General features: G+C 30.4%; 1 protein-coding gene across 2 annotated transcripts in view; it reads left to right on the top strand.

Annotated features, from left to right (window-relative positions):
* The window catches only part of LOC140674406 (uncharacterized), a 61,978-nt gene that overhangs the window by 25,754 nt on the left and 13,623 nt on the right, over positions 1 to 22,601 (top strand). For both annotated transcript variants that reach the window (XM_072907914.1, XM_072907921.1), the window contains exons 2-5: positions 5,906 to 6,590; positions 17,549 to 17,912; positions 19,262 to 19,629; positions 20,223 to 21,142. In XM_072907914.1, coding sequence (XP_072764015.1) covers positions 6,368 to 6,590; positions 17,549 to 17,912; positions 19,262 to 19,629; positions 20,223 to 21,142 — 1,875 coding nt within the window. In that variant the 5' untranslated portion in view covers positions 5,906 to 6,367. The remainder of the gene's footprint in view (positions 1 to 5,905; positions 6,591 to 17,548; positions 17,913 to 19,261; positions 19,630 to 20,222; positions 21,143 to 22,601) is intronic.

Below are 22,601 nucleotides of genomic sequence, written 5' to 3'. Positions count from 1 at the left end.
GATTTAGCAATTTCATGCTGCTGAAAGATTCAAATCTGTGGCCGCGTCACGTATATATGTAATGTGCAATCGATATGATATCTGATGATATGCATGCGCGTACTTCACGTGTTTTAGAAAATTTTCTTGTATGAATAAATAAATTAATTTATGCATTAGGTATGAATGTGGATACATAATGTATTAGTTCTTATTTATTTTTTCTCGCGTTATCATTGCAATGTTATTATAATGGAAAACAAACTTGCTTTATAAAATCAAAGAATAAAAGTCCATTTATGTTCTACGCGATTTCACCTATATTTTTAAGGAATTCTGAAGCGGACTGTGCAAAACAATAACGTGAGAATATATTTATGTATTAAATACGCATAAATTTATAAATTAAATAAAAAAATATACGAATACTTACTCTCTTTTTAACAATAATAAGAAGGAATTTCACTATATAATATAATATCATAGCATATGAGTAAATAATTATTCCTAGTGATGGCAGGTGTTATAATCAGGCGGAAAAGATTAAGTTAAAACGATTTCTTCGCGTTTGCTCACGTGTCAGCGGAATATTCCGTTGGTCTGCTTTCTGTCCTGTATTTCTGCCTATATAGTAGAAAAGACTAATTAGCAAATAAACGGTTGTACGTGCATAGAGTAGTTGTCTTTTCAATGTTTCTTGCGTCATTACAACAGTAACAGCGACTTGTATAACATTCCTATAAAGACAAGATGGTGAATATAAAAAATGATTATTTTTTAGTAGTAATAATTAGCAGTAATGAAATCATTCAAAGTGCCGGGGTTATGTAACAGTGTAAATTACCTTTATTACTGAGTTCCCTAGTAAGATATATTTATAAATTCTTTTATAATTACATAACGCGCCAGAAAGTGATTTAGTACTGTATAATAGTACAGTGAGATAACACAATAGCGGAGTGAAATTACGAATGTCAGCAAATAATTATGTTTTACTTATTGTGTGTTTTTTAATTTACTTTAATGAATTTAGCTTAAAATATTTAAAAATAGCTTAATTTACTTTTAGTTTAAAGGTAATAAAGTATCTTATTATTTTTTTGATTTATAATGCAGAACATTTTGGTTTCTGTATAAATATATCCATTTAATTTTTATTTAATTAAATTAATTAAAATTCACAATTTTAATCAAAACATTTATATGTTAATAACATAAGCATATAGTTCTCATCTATAGCATTACTAAAAATAAAGTTCATCTGGATTGAGCGGCCTCGAGTTGTTTGCGAGATTTTAATTGATGCACGTGCTTCCCGACATCAGGATTAACTCTTCGTTAGGTCGCAATATCTAATAGATACAAATAGATATTATTTTAAGCCATATTACTACACACTGCGATTTTTTTTATCTATTGTAATATTTACAAATTTGTTCTTTACTGTTTTGACATATTTTAATGCCTGATATATTAACATAATGTTAAGACAAAGTTGTTTTAAGAACCAAAGCAAAATAAAGGAAAAATATTACGCCTAACGCCGGGTTAAATACCTGCACGGGTTAAACGTTCGCGACTGAGAAGCGCGAGGAAGCAAGATCGACATCGTTATCAGAGTGTCTTATTCGGTATTTTTTTTTTTTTTTTGTTTTTTTTCTTCTTTTTATTTTAACCGGCAAAGATTACCAAACTGCATATTGCGGTAATAAACCGTACTATATTTATAACAAAATACACGGACAATCAGCAATTCATGTGATCAATGTCAGTCTTGACGTAATGTGACTTGCTCCGCAAGACAATGACTGTGGAGAACGTGAATTAGACGAATGGTTTTATGCACCATTTGTCTTTCCCGAAGGCGTAAACATTTTTAGATACAGACAATAATGACAGAGACAATCAATAAATCTGTAGTGATTTATTTTTAATAAATCACTTACTTTTCATTTCAGACATTATAATTATTCACTCTTCTGTAGATGCAAATCTGCCGAACCATTTTTAAGTTTATCCTCGGATATTTTATAGATGTGCTCTACACGAGAATATAAATATTTGCCTTGCGGATTCTTTTTATGGAATTACGCATCTCGAGATTCTTTCAATCGTAAAAAAACGCGATGACGAAACGTTTTCTTGAGTTTCAAACCTCTAGATTTTAAAACGAATATTAACTTTATTTCATCTAGGTATATAAAAATTATATAAAATATAATATTTATATAATATGAAACATGCGATATAGTCATCATAAAAGGACACGAAAACTTGTTATTTTACTTCTTTTTCATTCACAGAACGATTTGTCCTATTAGCCTAATTGCATAACTTACACAATATCACGTGTATTTAAATGTATGTTTAAATGAGAGATTATAGTTCAAACATACTTGTTTTTATATTGTTGCGATATGTTGTTAGACCTGTCACTTTTTTATGCCTCAAGATTGTAATGTTTTGAACGTAAAAATTCAAATAATGACTGTTACGCGATAATCATGTATGTTTTTTTATATGCTTTTTGGAGCAAAATAAAAATTGTTGATATACATTGTATCTATGCCACGTGACTATACGCATTGAAAAAAACTCGCTTGTTTCGCACGTTAAAAATGTACATTTCTTGATGACAAATGTTCTACTTGAAAAAAAGGAATAATTATTGTACCACTTGATACACATATACGTCACAAATTTTTTGCTAAACTTCAAGGTTGGATTGAATACTTCTTTTACGAATGATTAAATTCAATAGATAATACGAGTAAGATGCGTTATTAGTGTGAGTGAGGTATATTATTTGTTTATTCTAATACGATTCATTATGTAACTAATTAATATGTATATATATTACACACACAGAAGTCAACATGTTGATACGTTGATATTTAACAAATTTCAAAAGTAATTCCGTAAATATTAAAAACATATAATATTTTTTGATGAATTTTCTAAAAAATATTTTTGACGCTGAAAAATTATTTTTTTAATTGTATATATTTATAACAGCAAAGGATTCGCATGGGCGATGGATTATGAAAGCGTGCTGTCACAATTTTTATCTTTCACGTTATTTAGCAAGAAGCGCGGTAAGTCACGTTTAAACGTAACAATAAGTCCACCTGTCACTGCATAACTATGCCGGTTATACAAAAGCGTACAAATTATCCGCGCTGGACGCACATGTTTCAATTATGAGAATTGTTCGTAAACAACATAGCAGTGTAGCGTGATAATGCGGGACATTCAGCGAATAATAATAGTTAATTTTAGAACTAGAAGAACGCATCTCCCAGAAGAGGCAAAAAAATGTTTCATACGAGTCCGGAAATATTTCTCCCGCAATATTCTTTCGCAATGTTGAGGCAACCGACCGCCATGCTCCAGCAGTGCGCGAAATAGTTCTTCTTCAGAAAACTGAATTTGTATTCGCGATCAATCTTTTTAATGATAACGGTAAAATAATTGAGAAATTGTTTGTAAAAAATCATGGAATATTTATTTTAATTTTATATAATTTTATTTCTATATAATTTATATTGCGTATATTAAACAAACTAATACCTTTATTTTAAAGATTTTTATTTTATTAAGTCTTATTATTAAACAAAAATTGTATTTATTATGTGAACGAATGTTTGCGTTAAACGAATTTTAATGAAGATTGAGAAATCTTGCGGTAGTCCGGCTGGTAAGACTTCCGGTGAAAACCGTAATTTCCGTTGAGATAAATTAATCGGACAAACGTGCGTACTCATTACATCTCGTATAGAACGGTCTTAAAACGAACATAGTATAGGCAAGAGCCTTGTACTAAAAAGTCACGAAACCGTAAGTTTACTTTTCGTTCTTCTTTAAATTCTTATCAACGTCAGTTCTGCACGTCTATCGTGCGTTGCGTGAAAAGTAATTTTTCATGTTTGCATAATTTCTGTAAAAAACGCGCAATTTTATTTTTTGTTCGTACTAGTTATGTATAATAGTTCCACGAGGCATACCGGAAAAAACTAATTTGATATCAATTGAAAGTGTCTAAATAATTAGCTAATAATTACAAGTTTTTTTTTCTCCAAGGAAAAATAATTAATGCTTTTATATTATTTTATTTTTTATGACGAAAAATTCCGATACAATTTCTGATTATAATTTATTAATTTACGTATTTCACGAATTTTTTTTTGCATTAGTTTCTCTCACCAGGATGTCAATTTTCTGCAAAAATATAGAAAACCTAGAATTCTCAGGAACTCCTTTTATAGGAAAAATCAGAGTATTCTTATGAAATTTTAGATCCAAGAAATTAAAAAAAATATTTTTTCCACTATTTGACGTATAAATGTAACGTTTGAATTTTTACTCCTAACCGTTACATCGTTAACTTAAGACTTGATAAGAACCTAAACCAAAAGTCGAAACATCGTCTGTATATCAAACATCTAACTAAATAAATAAGTTTATTTGCCAGTTTGATCGATTATTAACTATCCTTCTGATTAAAAAAATATTTTCTTTATTAATTTGAAACATTTTACTTTTATATTGTAAGTTTGTAAGCTGCTGGCAAGCCAAGTTGTAAAAATTATATGTTCAAAATATATGTATTATATAAATATATATATATATACCTATTTCTGTATATACAATATATTCAACGTCTTAACAAAATATTGAATATGCAGTGTACATATTCTGTAATTTACTGTAATTTTTAGTGATAAAAAAATGAAAATATTATGCAAGTAAAAAATATTTATCTTACAAAAGCTATTCAGTTTTTTTAGTACATTTGCAAATCTACTTAAAACTTAAATGGCGCTCTGTGTTTTTCTTTTAGATTAGTGAAAACTATTAGAAAACGCACACAATGAAAAAAACTTATTCTAAGAAGTTACACTAAAAGATTTTTTAAAATATTTTATTACCTAGAATTTTAGTAACAATATTTTGAAAGATCAGAAAGAATGTTTGAGAAATTTTTTCTACATAATTTGAATAGATTATTCACCGTTATTTTTATTTATCAATTAATCTTTTTAAGCGTTTGAAGGCAATCTTCTTGATTTTCCAGATTATAGAGAGACCCCTTGAACAATTAAAAAGTATTTTCTTGCTCTCTTTTTTCTTTTTCTATATTATTTTATTTTTGTATGGACAAGAGTATTTTGCACAATCTAAATTAAATTGGGAAATTTTCTTAAAAGAATTCTTTTTTTAAATTATTTCTTTCACAAGGGATTTTATGATTTTATGATTGATATACGATCAACGTGAAAATTGACAGAGTCAATTTTTGTGTTTCTACGATTAAAATTTTTTTATTATACTTGTAAACTTAACCTTGCAACTTTTCGGACGCTCATAACGTTATTGCGAAACAAAAATAAATTTTAAATAAAGAAATTTTATTAATAATTTTATTATAACGATAAAACAGTCAGAAGAGTGAACATCAAAAACTTTTAGACATCAATCTCTAATTCATGTAAATAATTCATTTGCATAACATATTTTTAGCTTCGATTTCCCATATATAATTTGTATCTTTTAATATGATCAAAAATCTAAAAAAAATAAAAGAGAACAAATGAAAGGAAGTTTTTTTTTTGATAAATATTTATTTATTAAATAATGATTTCAACAATTTTGCAAAAATCGAATTTTTAATTACCACATATTTGATAGTATTAGAAAAATCAACAAGATTATATTGAATTAAACGAATTCGATCAGGACCCAATAAATTTCAATCGATCTACCTTCATTAACCTACTTTTACGAATTACATATTTTACACGTTTCTAATCGAATCTATTATATTCGAAAAACTAGCATGTATATAGATTGAGCGGTGTCACTAATAACCTTGTATAAAACAAATTTTTAAACCTTGTGTCAATAATCATTAATTTTTTTATTTCAGAGACGTATCGTGAATTTCGCCGGCGGGCAAGAAGAACGCACAGTGACACTCGCGGAAGAAAAGGAGATGATACGCGGGGTCACACGAAAGGACGTAGCTGTGACTTTTCCGCGCACGCGTGAGCAACGATAGAGGAAAGAGAACGGCCTTGAAATCGACGAATAACAGACAGTTCCTGTCTAAGTGATCGGCAGCCGCTTAAAGTGCTGACAATTTATTCGAGTTTTACAATCTCCCTCGACCGCTGACATCGATCAAGAGTCTCGAAACAGCTCTCGTCTACCTTAGCCGTACAAGCAAGAGATTTATCTCTTCTCCGACATCGAACAATAAAACACATCAAAGCAGCAGTGACACGATGTAGTGTGGTGTTTCGGGCGAGAAGGAATTTTTTTTTACGTGAACTCAAAACAAACGCGAAAATTCGGGGAGAAATTCTCCGCGGGTGAGAAAAACGCGAAGATGAAGACGATGGGTGATGTCGTCGCGGATCCTATCGATGAGAATGCTGGCATGGTACAACCGGCCGGCGCAAGCAAGGAGTTCGGTCAGAGAACACTGAGATCCTTGAAAAGAGGACTGGGCCGACTCTGGAGACGACACAGAGGCAACGTGTCGATAACTGAGTATGATCCTTCCTACAAGGTCGCGTATCTCGGAAACGTGTTGACTGGATGGGCCAAAGGTGAGTAAAGTTTTGATTTTATGAAATCACATTTGCCAGTACGATTTATATTTTACAATTGTATTATACACATGAGAGAGAAATTTTTATTTAATAGATTCTAAAATTCTATATTTGGCATTTTAACAAAGTAATTTTTTATTTTTTCTATTAAAAATATATTTTTCGTATTTAAATATTTAATGAAAATTTAATTAACCTATACATATATGCTATAAATTATGAAACGTTATTTTGTAAAGATTACGCAGCTTCTCTTAAACTATTTAAATTTACATGAATTACTCTATTTTATAAAAAATATTTATAAATAATATCTCTAAAAAAATATAGAAAAATATCTCTATAAACACTAAAAAAAATTGTACCACAATGTGAGAAACGGATATGTTTATTTATATAAGAACGTCATATTAAACTATTAAAATCATAGATAATAAAAATGTATTAATAATAGATAAATATCAATAATTCTCTCAACTTGTCATACATGCAAATATATTTTAATATCTATACTTAAATAAGTTGGAAAAAATAATCGCATATACAAATACGTGTATATACATATATGTATATACGCGAATTTAATAGAAGTAAATAATTTACATACATGACCATCTAATCGCCAAAAAAGAAATGAATGAGACGAAGAGATATACAATTTATCTTACTACTAGCTAAAATATTTGCACAATTGATCATATAATTATTATTTAAAAAGTAATAAATAGTTTATCATTTAATAAAAACATTCACATAAACACTTATATAATAATTATTATTCAAACAGTAATAAATGGTATTATTTGTTATTATTTATAAATATCTATGAAAGTCTTATCTTTTCATTAATTATAAAAATGTTGGACAATTAATGAAAACCATAAATTACTTAAATTTTTCTTTAATTTATCGCCTAAGTAGTTATATTAAATTAGAAGTAGAGTTTATCATAGAATTGTTACTTATTTGTAAACATTTCTAAAAATCACGACTTATACATTTGCAAAAATTTAGCATCTCATCAATTATCAAGATCGCCGGTATCTTATCGTCGTTCAATTGAGTTATCAAATGATAGAAAAAATTGAAACAGGAGTTACATTCGGACGATATTCGTCATTGGTAATTACGCCTCCAAGATAAACAGCAATTAAGAACGATAGATATACGTCGCGTATATATGCGCATACTTTTGATCGTGAAACCTTGATACGTAAATGATCAACCGGAAGTGCGCGATACTTCTTGCCAGTAGCTCAACAAGGTCAATTCTATATTGGTCAAGCGTTTATCATACACGTGTTTCACCCTTCTCGTTATCTCTCTACGTTAAATTGCACTTTTGCATAAATCTTTTCTCCCCAGTCCCCAATTGAGAAATATTTTCGAAACAATGTGAAACTTCAATTAACTTCGAGTCGTATTGTTTTTCGCGAATATTAAGATTTATTATTTTATATTTTGTTTGTATAAATTATATTTAATTTTTTTATTTTTTATGTTATGCCGATCGAACTGAAATCTTTGGAGCTTATTTTCTTTGGAACGATAAAAGGCTACACTCTGACTTATATAATTGTAATCTACTTGTAATTATCTTTCATTTTATCACAAAATTAATTTGAAAATCGACTGAAGAAAAATTGAAAAAACATTTTGGCCGCACACTCTTTGAAAGAAAAAAATATAATAAATAAGTTTATTAACTAGATATCCAGCTTCTCTTCGGTCCATTTTTCAGCAACTATAAACAAATTAATAAATATTGAAAAATTTTAAAAAGTGAACAAAAAATACATTAAAAATATACACTTTGGAATAACTGTTAAATTAAATCGTGTATTTTGAAGCAATAGAACGTTTAATTAATTTATCGATTATATTTATTTTCTTTCACTTATTATATTTATATTTATTTAATAAAGATTTAATCTTAAGATTTGAAAAGATATTACACCTCCTCGACAAATTCCTTCATCAAGTTTCTGTTAAACAAAAAACAAGTTCAAGTTTGCCGAGGCATTTGCACTAGTGAGAAAGTTGCGACTTCCGAAAGCGCAACTTTCATGATAACGAAGGCGGCACATGACCTTCTCTCTCACGTTCGCTCCGTGTTATGCGCAAAATGACACGGCCTTCCGGCTTGCTCGACGTGCACTAGCATTCCGGAAACGGTCGACCGAAATATGATCGCGAGAAACACAATTGCAACAACAAATGGAGAAATAATTCGATGAAATTCTGAGCTCTGACACGATCGTAGAGCGATCATTGCTGCGCGTGAGGTTAAAAAGGAGAAGGAATTATGTAGTGCAATGACCGGACATAGGCGTATACACGTTACAGAGCCCCTGACTTTCTCTCTGCGTCATCTTTTCGTCGCGGCCTTTTAATCGTCGTCGACAGCGCCATTATTACGGTACGGCTTATATTCGTTGACGTCTATACGACCATTAATTAATTTGTGATTATCCCCCGAGGTAAGCCGGTATGTGGAATGTGTCGTTTGACGACATATGTTGCATGGACATACATACATACATACACACATTATAACACGTATTAGTCCTAACCGGGATTGTATTTAGCGTTATGCGTAAGAAATTGATGATGTAAAACAGGATGTATGTACACAGCTGATTAAATATTTGTATTCATTGGTATAAATACAGCATTTTTTTTTATCAATAATGATAAACACGATAATAAGAAGAGTTAGATGTAGATTAATTGTAAGAAGACATTTTCAAGTAATTTTCTATATAACTTTGATGTATTTTTTTTTTTAATTTGTATCTGCTTTATGAGAGTATGCATTCTGGAATTGAAGACTTTATTAATATTTTTTTTACATATATAATAATCCAAATTATTAGAGTAATATTCTTGAAAGTTTTTGTGTAACTATAGGCAGATATTCAATGATCTTCTACTTAAAATAGCAGAAACATGGTATTAGAGTGACAATTTTAGCATCAAATAGTGACATGAGCATAGACTATAAATAGCTTTAACTCTTTATCGCGACAGGTTTAATGTGTCGTATGTTTGTATCTTTAATCAGCGTGAAGCTTGATACGAAAACGGATTTAAAAACAAAACATAGAATTTTCAGTTCGAAAAATAGTTAACTACATATGATGTATGTGAAATAAATATTTCTTAGCGATATATATATATTATAAAGAAATAATTTTATTAATTATTTCTCTCTTCTTATTATTAGACGCATAAAATTCTTATCAAATCATACCGATTGCAGTATGTTGCAACACAATCTGATAAGGCACATGTGAAAGATTAGCTTATAAATAACAATATGAAATACAGATTTCTTTTAGATATGATGTGATTGATATTAAAGAAAATAAAGATTGACTTTATGTCGCTTTTTTTAGATATATACTGGAAACTTAAGTCCTGTTTGACTGATAATAAAAGTTACTATCGTCGCTTTCGCATTGACAGTTAAAAATATAACAGTTTACTACGATACATTGTATATTATACGTATATATATTTACTTGAAATTATAATATTTCATTTAAATTCAGATACATATCAAATGTATGATTTAAATATACTTTAAATATATTTCTGATCGAAGCTAATGATAATAATTTAAAAAGTATTCAGAACTGATTCAAAATCTAAGAAAAACATAAAAAACTTTTTAGCTTCGATTAACCTCAGTCCTATAATATATATTAAAAAATTATTTAATATTCCGAAATGCTGTTCTTGTGCGACATAGACGCACACATATACAAATACACACAATTTAGCTTCGAAAGGTTTAACGGTCTTACCGCGTCGAGGTCGCGATTTGAAAAATAAAAAAAAATATATAAGAAAGCTTCGGTCTCTCTGTGTTACTCTGTGGTCCTTCATCGAATTCGTGCTATGGTTTCCAGTTTTGCCTCGAACTTGTTCTCGTCGACCTTCGCGTCACCTTCTAGAATACATGATACATGATGTTTTATGCTCCGTGCATTTTTAGCTTACATAAAACCGAAAAAAAACAAATGACAAAACAACAAGCAACATAATTATTTTCTTTTAACATATTGAGTATTTATTGAAAAAAATATCTGAATTTTTCATGAGAGAGACGTTTGTATGTATACAAAAAAAACTATAGGTATTATATATTGCGGAGTTTATTTTCACTAATTTTTTGTAGCTTTATCAAACTGAAAAAACTTATTTTCAGACTTTCTTGATATTATATTTATTTTTTTAACATTACAATCTTTAAGGATTACAAAAATTGAAATATATAAAAAAATAAAAAGAAAGAAGAAAGTGTTTTTGTGAGACTTGTCTTCGTGTTCTTCAATTATTATTTAATTTAAAAAAATTAAAATTTATGTACTTATTTATTTATACCATAATTTAAACTACATTAAAAAAACGCAAATAATAAAATATTGCATGATTTAAAAAAGTTATATGTATATATTTTTTATTATGATAAATAAGAAAGGAAATATTTATGTAAAATCTTTGAAAATTAAAATTCTAGATGAAAGCGAAAGATTAATATTAACACATCTTGCGCGGGAAGCGACTAAAGTCGCTTTGTACGGGAAAACACCCGCGCAAGATGTATTAAAATCATTAATCTTGCAATTTTATAAAATCACTGTTATAAATCTTAACACTAAAAAAGTTACTTAGCGTATCGTTTTATTTCTATAGTTTTTGCGAGGACATATTTTTATTTTAGCTTTTAATATAGCGGACATCCAACGCGATTGTTTTCTTCTTTTTTTAAAATACATCATTCTTTTACATCACGCGATTTACGTGTTCCAGTTTGTATTCGATCGCGATATTGAAAAGTAATAGGTACGTTGCATCTTTGACAAGTTGCGCAATTCTATGTATATATCTGATAAGCTGCGAATTATACCAAGAGAGCACAAAACCGGCATCCTATTTTTTAATCACAGTCGTATTACATTCTAGAGACTATAAAACATGTTTCGCTTTTCAATAATTATCCACTTGTTCATTCTCTGTGTGAAGTTAACAGCCTATTAGTTAGCGAGTCTCACACAGGAATCTTTCATTCGCTTTTATTGTTTGCCGTTGGCTGAGAATATTACATAGTGTGTGATAGAACTTCAATTGTTACATCTTAAGAATAAATTATACTGAAATTTAAATTTCGTAAATTAAGTTTCGAATTAATAAATAGAATCAAAATTGTAATTTTTAATTTAATTTCGAGCGGATTTAATTTTAATGGTGTTTTAACTTATGAAAAAAAACATTGAATAAATATGATAACTCTGCATCAAATCAGTACATTATACAATATAGTATATATTTATATGAATCAAAATATATATCTTATATTATACAAGATTTATAAAATCATAAAATAGTTCTGTTAATGTTTAACATTTAACAATTGTAAAAATTTAATCTCTAGAAAAGAGATTACTTACGAATATGAGAATAGGTAAAATAATTTTTAATTTATTATGGTCGTTAATATTATTTATAAATATGTATAACAATAAAAAAAATAAGTATATATATATATATATATATATATATATATTAAGTACTTATTATATATTTCTTTTTATTTAATTTTGAATTAATTCTTGATTGTTATTGAGTACATTCAGCAATTACATAAATTTTAACCTTTTAATACGCATTATTAATTTCGAATAAAATCAATTCTTAAGTTGTATTATAATATTATTGGTCATAACATTCGTTATTGTATTTTATGCTATTTTCATTTGTTGTATAAAATATCTATATTATCTTATAGACGGAAATTGTTATCTGTAAATGGTCAGAAAGATCACAAGGACAATTATTCGATTTTCTTTTGATTCGATTTGAATTGATGATAAAAAGAAACATTAATTTGTTATTACCAATAAAATCGAGATCAATGATATTAATACAAAGTACACATTACAAAAGCGAGAAAATGTAAATTCTAAGAACATATTTCAGTTTATAAAAGAATAGCGTTTAATAGTAGTTTTTTCATCTTTATATCGATAAAAAATCAAAGTATAGTGATATATTACACTAATTCTACTATAACTATATAACGCACAATATTTTTATATAACTGCAGAAATTATTAGAATATTACTTTTGTCTTTAGATAAGTTTTAGTTTATATAAAGAAAAATTATATATGCAAAGTTAGTTCATAAATATAGCATGTTACAAGTGCTCTTTAATTTAAAATTGTCCGAAGACAAGCAATTTCGTGAAAACCGCAAAAGTCAGGAAGTGCTCGTAAAAAGCTTGAAATGAACATTGGCAATGAAAAAAAAAACATCAATGAAAGCAAATGCGACACGCAGTCTCGCTAAAGTTGTAAACATTGAAGTTTTACTATGTATGTGTGTGTGTCGTTAAATTATTATGTTTTTAAAACTTTTTTTTTCTTTTTCTTGTCAGACGAACTTCTAGAGCGTTTCCTATTATGTAATTACGAGAAGATTAAACAGAGCTTCCGCTTAAACAGAGTGACACATACACATACACACACACACACACACACAATAATAATAATAATAATAAATATATAAAGACTATTTCTCTATTATTACTGAATAATTTCTCTATTGTTACTGTAATAGTTTTTTAATATATATTTTTTCACAGTTTATATAGTACATTATATAAAAAATGTATATCTGTGTTATACAGTTATATTAAAGTTATGTATATTTTATGAAAATGTATTTCTTCTTCTTATGAAACGATCGATAAGAGTTTTTTCGAAGCTGATACATTCGCACACATGCCAGCTTATTTATCATTACTATTGTAGCAATCAATCAATGCAGATAAGATTATATTTCTTTCCATGAGAAATATCTTTTTCGTGCTTTTTTTTCAAATGAATAAAATATTCAAAATACATTATTAATTTTAGTATTAATTTTAATAGACATGTTTGTAGTGCACTGAGGCAATTTTTAAATTATAAAGATAAAATACTGAATTACTTATTCTTAGATCGATATTTATAAATTAAACACTTAAATGTATAGGGAAGATATACACAAATATACAATTAATTGAGTAATTAAACACAGAAGTGACGTATGAAAATTGTTTGCTCAAGAGTCAGAGTTTCTCAGGAATGATTTATTTCATTTAAAAGGGGGCTCCGTTATTATTGCACCGTTTACCCTACATTCGTATAACGTTATTCATCGTCTGACTGCACGCGACATTCGGTCTCGTCATGCGATCCCAACGTTGTTTTCTCGTGGAAAGTTTCGCGTTCCGCGATGCGCGCATTTTCGCAAAAATCCAGACAAAATGCACGAGAGTCGATACGCATGGCAGCAGTTAACGGAGGAAAAATTAACGGTCGCAATACTATCTTTAATATCGAACTTCTAACACGTAAACGCATTATATAATTTAGTTTCGGTGACGATCCTGGTACCTCTCTTGCTTCCTGTTCCTCGTCGTTCCAGACAGTCTGTTTTTTCCGAGGGGTTGGTCACTAACAGTTATAATGTACAAAAATTACCCTTTGATACGGATTACCTTTAAATTAGACCTCGGATTACTTAAAATTACCTAATAGTATCTCAAATTAAAAATAAGTTTTGAAAAAGAAATTTTACTTTAAATTATTTTAACGCTAAAGATTATTTAGATTTACCAAAAATAACCTTGGATTACCCAAAATTTTGCTGGGATTGCCGCTGAATTACCTAGCCCTTGTACAAAAATTACCTCAAAGATCAAACCCTTGGTTTTTTCGTTCGCAATAATTCCATTGCAATATTCGCGCACAACCCGTCATGAAATACTGAGTTTCGCTACTTTAACAGATTTACCATTTACAGATACTCTTTTTTATTCCAAAGATAATAATTCTTGTATAATTTTTTACTGAGATATTTTTTAGGAGATTTCAAGAATAAAAATATTAATCAAACTTCGACGAATAAATATATTACTTTGAAAATAAAATTCGTAAAATCGAATAAAGAGATTTTCTTCTCTTCTCTTCTCGTTTCACTCCTTCATCCATACAGCCTTTCATTTTTCAAAAACGATGTTGCAGTCGAAAAGAACTTTGCGGCACGCCAATGGACGCTGCGCGGCGTTTCACCTGCAACGAAGGATCGCTTTTATTGGCTCTCCTCCCCGCGCGCGCACTTTCTCCGGACACGCTCGGAATAAAATGTTGTTCCCCACTGACGTATAAGGCTTCCCATACGCAAATTAACCAGGCATACATAGAACCATCATTGTTGTCCGCGGTTCATTTGCATTCGATCTCTTATTTTTTTTTTCCGGATAGTCGGTCACAGTTCGATTGCGACACGCAGATCTCGATTTGCGTGGACATACATGCTTTCTCTCGACGTTCGTTTGAAAGAAACGACTTATCTTTTTTTCCCGAGATATTCGGAATCGCGTTACGATCATTTAGCGCTAATAAACGCGGATGGAAACGAGGACGAACATTCGTGCGATTATCTTCTTCAGCAAGTATAGCGTGATTCGCTTGAAGATCCGCGTAGGTATCACGAATAATTTACGAAATCGCATGAGAAAATGACAGAGACGAATTATTTTTTTTTCAAAATAATAATTTCGTCGGATTCTAAAAGATACATATCTCGTCTCTTCTATCAATGTCCAATCTGTTGCGTCGCTTTGAAGACAGGCTTGCCGATTTAATGATACTAAACTAAATATACCTCAGTCATATGATTCTAATTCACGGTCTTTCCTGGACGAGCACGCGAAATTCAATAAACACGTTTAATAAATGTGTTTTCTCTTATAATTATATATCATTTATAATATAATTATATTATATATATACATATATATATATTGTCCAGGAAAGATCCTGAATTAGAATCAGATGACTGAGGCATATTTAGTTTAGTATCATTAAATCGGCAAGCCTGTCTTCAAAGCGACGCAACAGATTGATAGAAGAGACGAGATATGTATTTTTTAGAATCCGACGAAATTATTATTTTGAAATAAATATATATATATATATATATATATATATATATATATATATATATATATGTTTTTTCTTAATGATCATGTATCTGTCAAATAACCACAAAATAATATTATCTCATTAACGCATCACTGTTTTGACTTACGCATGATTAACATATCTACTGATTAACCTTTAAAGGTTATATATGAATTATTTTGACTTTATCAATATTTTAACAATAAGATATTTCGAAAATCAATCAAATAAAAAAAAAAGATTTAAAATATATTTCTTACCTTTTTTTATTGTACATGATCATTTTTTTACAAATGTCAAGGAATACCTATATAAATTTTTGTAGATTTTTTTCAATACTTTGAGATAACTGAAACTGCGACAAGACATTATTGGGACTCATATATAACACCAGAAACCGAGTAAAAAATTGGTAGACTACAAAGATTAATATTTATTATATATTAATATTACCAGTAAAATTAAAATTTACAGAATAAATAATTTTCAGTAACGTTGCTCTTCTTAAACTTAAGCTAAACTAAATAAATAAAGCTTGATAAAAGTTACCTATGAAATTTATAATATTTATGAAACGATCGTTATTAGAATACATTCTTTTATATTTGTGATAAATTTTCAACTAATTAATTAGACTTTGTTTATATTTCTTAAGCTTTTAATCATCTTATGTGTCTTGTTTTCTATCTGTGTTTTTTCACAGAGTCATTATCAAGCCGTTAAGTTGTCGTTATCAAGTATTCTGTATATAAATTAAAAGCAGCTGGTGACGCTGAGAGATTACGCGTGTAGCGCGCTATTTGCATAATGATTGACCTAAGACGTCGTATAAAATGCCAGAGAATTTTTTGTCGCTCCAGAAAATCGCCGCTTCGCCAGCAATCGTATTGCAATTATCGATCTTGACCGGTGGGGCAGTTCGTGTGATGTGACGCATAATTACAGATAGGATTCACATGCGTTCGCAATTATTAACAAAATTAATTTATTCATCGGCAATAAATCAGTTTAGTTGTCATAATTATAAAGAATTTTATAGTATTGTATATACGTACGAGATTCGAAAAGATCGGCAGGAATGAAATCTTCCATGAATGCAATCAGAAAAAAAAGATCTGCTTCAAAATCACGTTGGTCTGCCTGGACTAGATTTTAATTTATCATTGTGTTAATTAGAGTAAAAATACTGGATCGCATTTATATTTATATCGATAAACGAGTACGCGGCGTTATGCTGTCGTTTTTTTTTTTTTTTTTTTTTTTGTGCGAAGAACCGCGTTTTTTTCGCAAAAGACTCCCATCAACATTGCGCATTATCTTACATCTCCTTTTTTTTCTTGCCTTTCTCTCTGCTTTCCTCGCCTCCCTCCCCCTCTCTCTTTCTCTCTTTCTTTATCCCTCTCTTCCTATTTCGCCTGTTGGCTCGGCTCGCTTTCGAACTCTGCTAAGTAACTGTACTTGTGTTTCCTGTATCTCTAAATTGGTAACGCGATCGAAATCGGCGCGTAGCGGCGAATCGAACTGTATCGAAAGCCAGAATGTACCTCGGAGAACACGAAACGCGGAACTCTATCTCATCTGTATGCTCAATCGCGACAAAAATGTCGTAATACATAGCTGCACATAGGCATGCGCGTATATTGTACACACCCAGCTGATTTGTCCTAAAGACATACATAGTTTTGTTCGAGCCGACAGATCTGTGCGGCATTTTCAATTGTACTCTCTCAATTGAACTGGTAATATCAATTTATTTAAAAGAAGCTCTTGAGAAAATTGCTTATTTTTTTTTTTTTTTTTTATGAAATAGCTCGAGTAATTTTGCTTTAAAATTTTACAAAGTCTTGAAACCTTCGAAACGACTTTACAATTAATATAAAAACCCCAAGCATCACATAACAATTCCCGAAGTTTAAGAATCTCAATGCTCCCGCAGGTGAAGGCTGCGTCGAGAAGCCTGTATCAACCTTATGGCGGAATTACATGGCCAGCAGTAGACCCGACGTCTCTATGAGGCTGACGATAACCAACGGTGGCCTGACCGCGACCACGAAGGACCATGGTCTCACCGAGTATTGGGCTCACCGTGTGACTTATTGCACGGCTCCTGTTTCACATCCACGACTCTTTGTTTGGGTATACAGGCACGAAGGTCGCAGGTTGAGGCCCGAACTGAGGTGTCATGCAGCTCTGTGCAGCAAGGAATCCACCGCGAGGAGACTCGCCTCTATTCTGAACACCAGGCTGCAACAGGCGCTCTTGGAATTTCGACGGGATAAGGTCTCCAGGCAAAATGCCAGGTAAGAATGACAGTGTGACAGTATCATGTATCATATGTAGGAGCAAATTACATCAGCTGAGAGGAAATTCTTCATCGTTCAATATTAAATCCAGTAAATTAGCTTTTAATTATTGAAAAAGATTGAGCGACTCAAGAATATTAATATCAAAGTTGTATTTCTCTCTCGGAAATGATGGAGATAAGGATAAGTGAAAAGAGTTACGGTAGAATTTGCAAGATCGTATTGTATAGTATTAGTGGAAATTAACGGGCATTATCTAGAGCTTACAAATAGTTAACAAGAATTAGCAAATGATACGGGGATATTTTATGAGGTATTGTTTACCGGGAATTAGATCTGTATTAGAGGGGAATTAATAAGACATACATAACAAGTATATTTGCGCGCATCTTTATTCAATATGTTAAATAAAAAGAAAATACAAAATTATATATATATATATATATATATATATTTGTCTCTAATTAAAATTAAATCGATCAATCGTGTGACATAATTTCTCAAACAGAATTCTCGGAGTTTCCGTTAGGCTCATTTCAATGTCGGGCAATGGCGCGCATTCCTCGCATTTTTATCATGCCACATTCGTTATACCGTCGACCATATAAATTAGATTCCATCGCTTAATTGAAGAGAGAAGAGAAATTTTCTATCTTTGCTCTCTTCTCTCTCTTTCTCTTGAGAAATATGCGCAATTACGCATGTTTATGCATCTATCGTACAATCACGATTCTGGTCACGATTGTAGATCGTTAAATGCGCGTGATCGAGTCACGATCCAGGACGAGAAGTGATCATCGGTCAATGTACATTCGGGTCAGTGTTTCCAAGTCATAGGTTAAACATTAGTACTCCTGCTGGAATTGCACTAATACAATAACTAATACAAATTAGTTCACTACTTCCTGCAACGCATCAATCAAAATTCTTTTTTTTTTTTTTTTTTTTAATTGAAGACATTATAAGGAACAAACATTTTGATAAATTGATAAACTGTACAACAATTTTAATAAATTAAATTTTATTAATTCTTAATTTGTTTAATAACATTATAAAAGCGCTTTATAAGACTTAATAGCTTTATAAGAGTTGGATTATGAGATTTTTCTTAGAGATAAAATCAACGAAGTATGTAAACCAAACTAGAAGATAAAGCTAACAAAATTTTATGACGAGAAAAAATATAAAATAATAAAATCTATTTTTATTAAATTTAAAAAATTTGCTAAAAAGATTAATTCTGTGTTTATTACGAAATTCATAGTTGAGAGAAATGCGATATTATGAGCCAACATATATTATTGACGAGATCGATTATCATGATATATTTGTATGAATTATTGCAGGTTGTCTCTGGCGAGCGCGTTGTACGACAATCCGTCGTTGCCACGTAGGAAGCTTCTTTTGAGCACCGGTGGTCAGAATTATCGACCGCCCTTGGAAAGGTCAAAGAGCGCTCCAAAACTATCAGCGATCGAAGAGGATACAGTAGCCGAAGAGATAGAACAGCAGAGGCTGCTGGATGAATTGCGTTCCTTGGAAACCGTGGCGCGCAGCTGGGAGGATCAGGATAGCTGGAGGATAGCCAGGCTGTTGGACGCTCTCAATCGCGAATCCTCTGACGAGAACGGTAGCATCTCTAGTGGATGCGAAACCGCCAGTACGGCGACAAGTGAGGAGAGAGCCATCGGTGCAGACGAGCGCCTCGCAGGAAGTTAGTATTGTTCGCAGAACTTATTACGGTCGAATATATCGAATTTTATTAAAATTGCGCAAACCAGATGATCATTTCTTTTTTTTTTTTCATACGAATTTTTTTTCAAATTCTCTATTGTGAAATATTATGCAAGAACAATTACGATAGAGTTACAAGTTTATTTGATAAACTTGCAATTATGCATATTTATGTCTTTTGTAACATCTAATTAAGATACGCAAAATTGCAATTTATCATAATTTTGCATATTCAATTTTTCTACACAACATGAAAAGTAAACTAGAAAAAATACTTACCTACTTCACTTAACGTTGATAAAGTAAAATATACGATTAATTACTAATATCGTATATATTTTTTAACACTTTGTTTAATGTCATTTTATGGGACATTGAATGTCTTCTTCTGTTTATTGTTAGTATGTATATTTTTATTTTTAGAAATTTAAAATTTTTTAAAATGGATATATAACGATAGGAATTTTGATATTTGATTACATATGAAAAGGACAGTTGCTTGATGAGTTGTATCAGTTAATGCATGGCATGTCATTTCTCTTTGAAACTTACTTACCTTTAAAACTTTTTCAGATCAAAACGATCGGCGAGGATCAATCAAGAGGGTTGTTTTTTCGGAGAACCATGTTGACAAGGGATTCGGACCACGAAGAAATTCGGAAGGTTCACCTCACTTCATGACATGCACCGGTAGTCCCCGTTTCAATCCTGTACATCCCATGAAAAGGTTTCCCCTAAGAAGCGAAGAAGAAGAATCAATGGAAGAGGAGGAAGAAGAGGATACAGCTTCGAATATGTTTGATTTTGAAGATATCGAAGATCTTGACGACGTAGTGGATTATCGACCGAGGGGCGAAGTATTGAGCAGGATCGAAGAACAAAATAGAGAGAGGCGAGCGAATGAGAAATATCCTGATAGGACAGATCGTGAATTTTTGCAAAACGAACAAACTTCATTTTTAACTTTGGATTCTCTCGATGAAGAAGCCGATAGTGATGAAAGTGGTTACGTGGAGGCCCCACCAAAGTCTTTATTAGGTCAAGACGACAGGAAGGAAGAGGATGAGAGCGATCGTTCGCGATTGGAATTCAAGAATCAATCGGAAACTGTGACTGCACGTATAAATATAAAAACTAACGAAAATGAGAATCAAAGGATGAAACATGAAGATCCCAAAATAGATAAGCAAAAGGAAACAGAATCTAAAAAAATGGAGAAGAAGGATTCCTTATTGGTGGTTGACGATAATCAAAGAATCAAGGAGAGAGAAAGAGAGAGAACGGATTTCAAGTATCCTATCTCAGAAACTATCAAAAAGTTAGCTAGTGCATCACTGAGATCCAAGTCCCTCGAAATGACGAGCAACAATTGCTTGAACGTCCTAAATAATTTTAAAACCTCCAAGTCATTTGATAGTGTGAAAAATGATGAAATTATGGAATCGCCAAGTCTTCACCAAAGGAAGCAATTGTTAGCACAACATGGTGTTATGGTTTGAAATATTTTTTTTATTTTATATATAAAAGATTGAATGGAAATAGATAAATGAACAGCAGTTCATCGAGTTTCCATGAACAATCAAAGATACTTATAACTATATTTCACAAAATATCGAGAGTTTACAAAAGAGAGTATGAATTAATTTTTTTGACGTAAAAAGTGCCTGATCAACATTCTTGATAGATTTATCAAATTTTATTAGTTATTGAGAGTTTATTGGATAAAAATGGGTTTTAATTATTATGAATATTCATCTTGGAGTCATTTTCCTTACTACTCGTAGTATTTATAGTACATAAATATAGATAAATATTAATTCGGTGATGGATACGCAAACCCTGTTGCTAAGAAAATTCTACTTGAATAATATCAAAGCAAATGATCAAAATATATGTTAAATGTGCTTTCACACAGTTTCGAAAAAACGAATTTAAATAATGCAGGTTAAAAAGCCATCATCGAGTTAAAAATCAGTACTGGAATGTAGACCCTTAGCTCAATATTTTAAGGTGTATGATTTGTCTAGTTAATTTTTCAAATTTAATTGTGACTTCACAGAAAAATGTGATTCAAAATTGTTAATAGATCAAGACCAATTAGAAAGCTCAAATTAAATTCGGCTGATTATATTGTATTTAAAAAGCCAGAATGAACCAAAGTGGAATATAGTAGAGAAATCATTAAAAATATATTCTTAATTTTTATAAATTATTTATAATATTACAATAACTATAATACAATAACTATATTATTTTATTATTTAATAACGGGTTACTTTGAGGTGATTATTTTATATTTTTTATCATTATATCGCGTAAAGGGAATTATCTACTTCCGGTTCTGATATTACTACACAAGGGTTGACAAGGAAAATATCCATATACTATTATTATATATATGAAATGGATATGAAATTTGAGACTACTGAATTTTTAATAATGCCTGTTGCATGTAGTTGTAGTTATGTGGTTAAAAAATAAAATATTCTATTTGAGATAGAAAACAGGTTGCAATGCAGGAAATTAATATTAGAGTGAAATCAGTTCGTATATAAAATTCTAAGAGTAGTTACTTCGTTCAAGTACAATGAGTTAAATTGATTATATGATTTTTCGCATTGTTATATTACGCTTCTACGAACAGGATTTGCGATTAAAAGCCTGTATTAGAATATTAGTCCCAAAAAATGTTTATTGAAACGTTCGATTTGTTACCGATAATACATCGCACCTTGTTAATCATGTAACATTAATGTTGTGCATGTGTAATATTTTTGATAAACGAATGATTAGCAGTAAATTGGCAAAACTAACAATAAACCTTAATTTTGTCAACTAGAAAATATCGCAATTTAAAGCAGTACAGCTATTGAGGAATACATAAGTGACTATGCTTATACATATAATTTTTCACGAGGTAAATCACTGTTCTTTATTTCTAATAATAAGAAT

Source organism: Anoplolepis gracilipes, chromosome 2 (assembly GCF_047496725.1).
Source record: "Anoplolepis gracilipes chromosome 2, ASM4749672v1, whole genome shotgun sequence".
In the NCBI taxonomy this organism is placed as follows: domain Eukaryota; kingdom Metazoa; phylum Arthropoda; class Insecta; order Hymenoptera; family Formicidae; genus Anoplolepis; species Anoplolepis gracilipes.
Note: the sequence above shows the minus strand (reverse complement) of the source record. Positions and strands in the feature narration are given on the sequence as shown.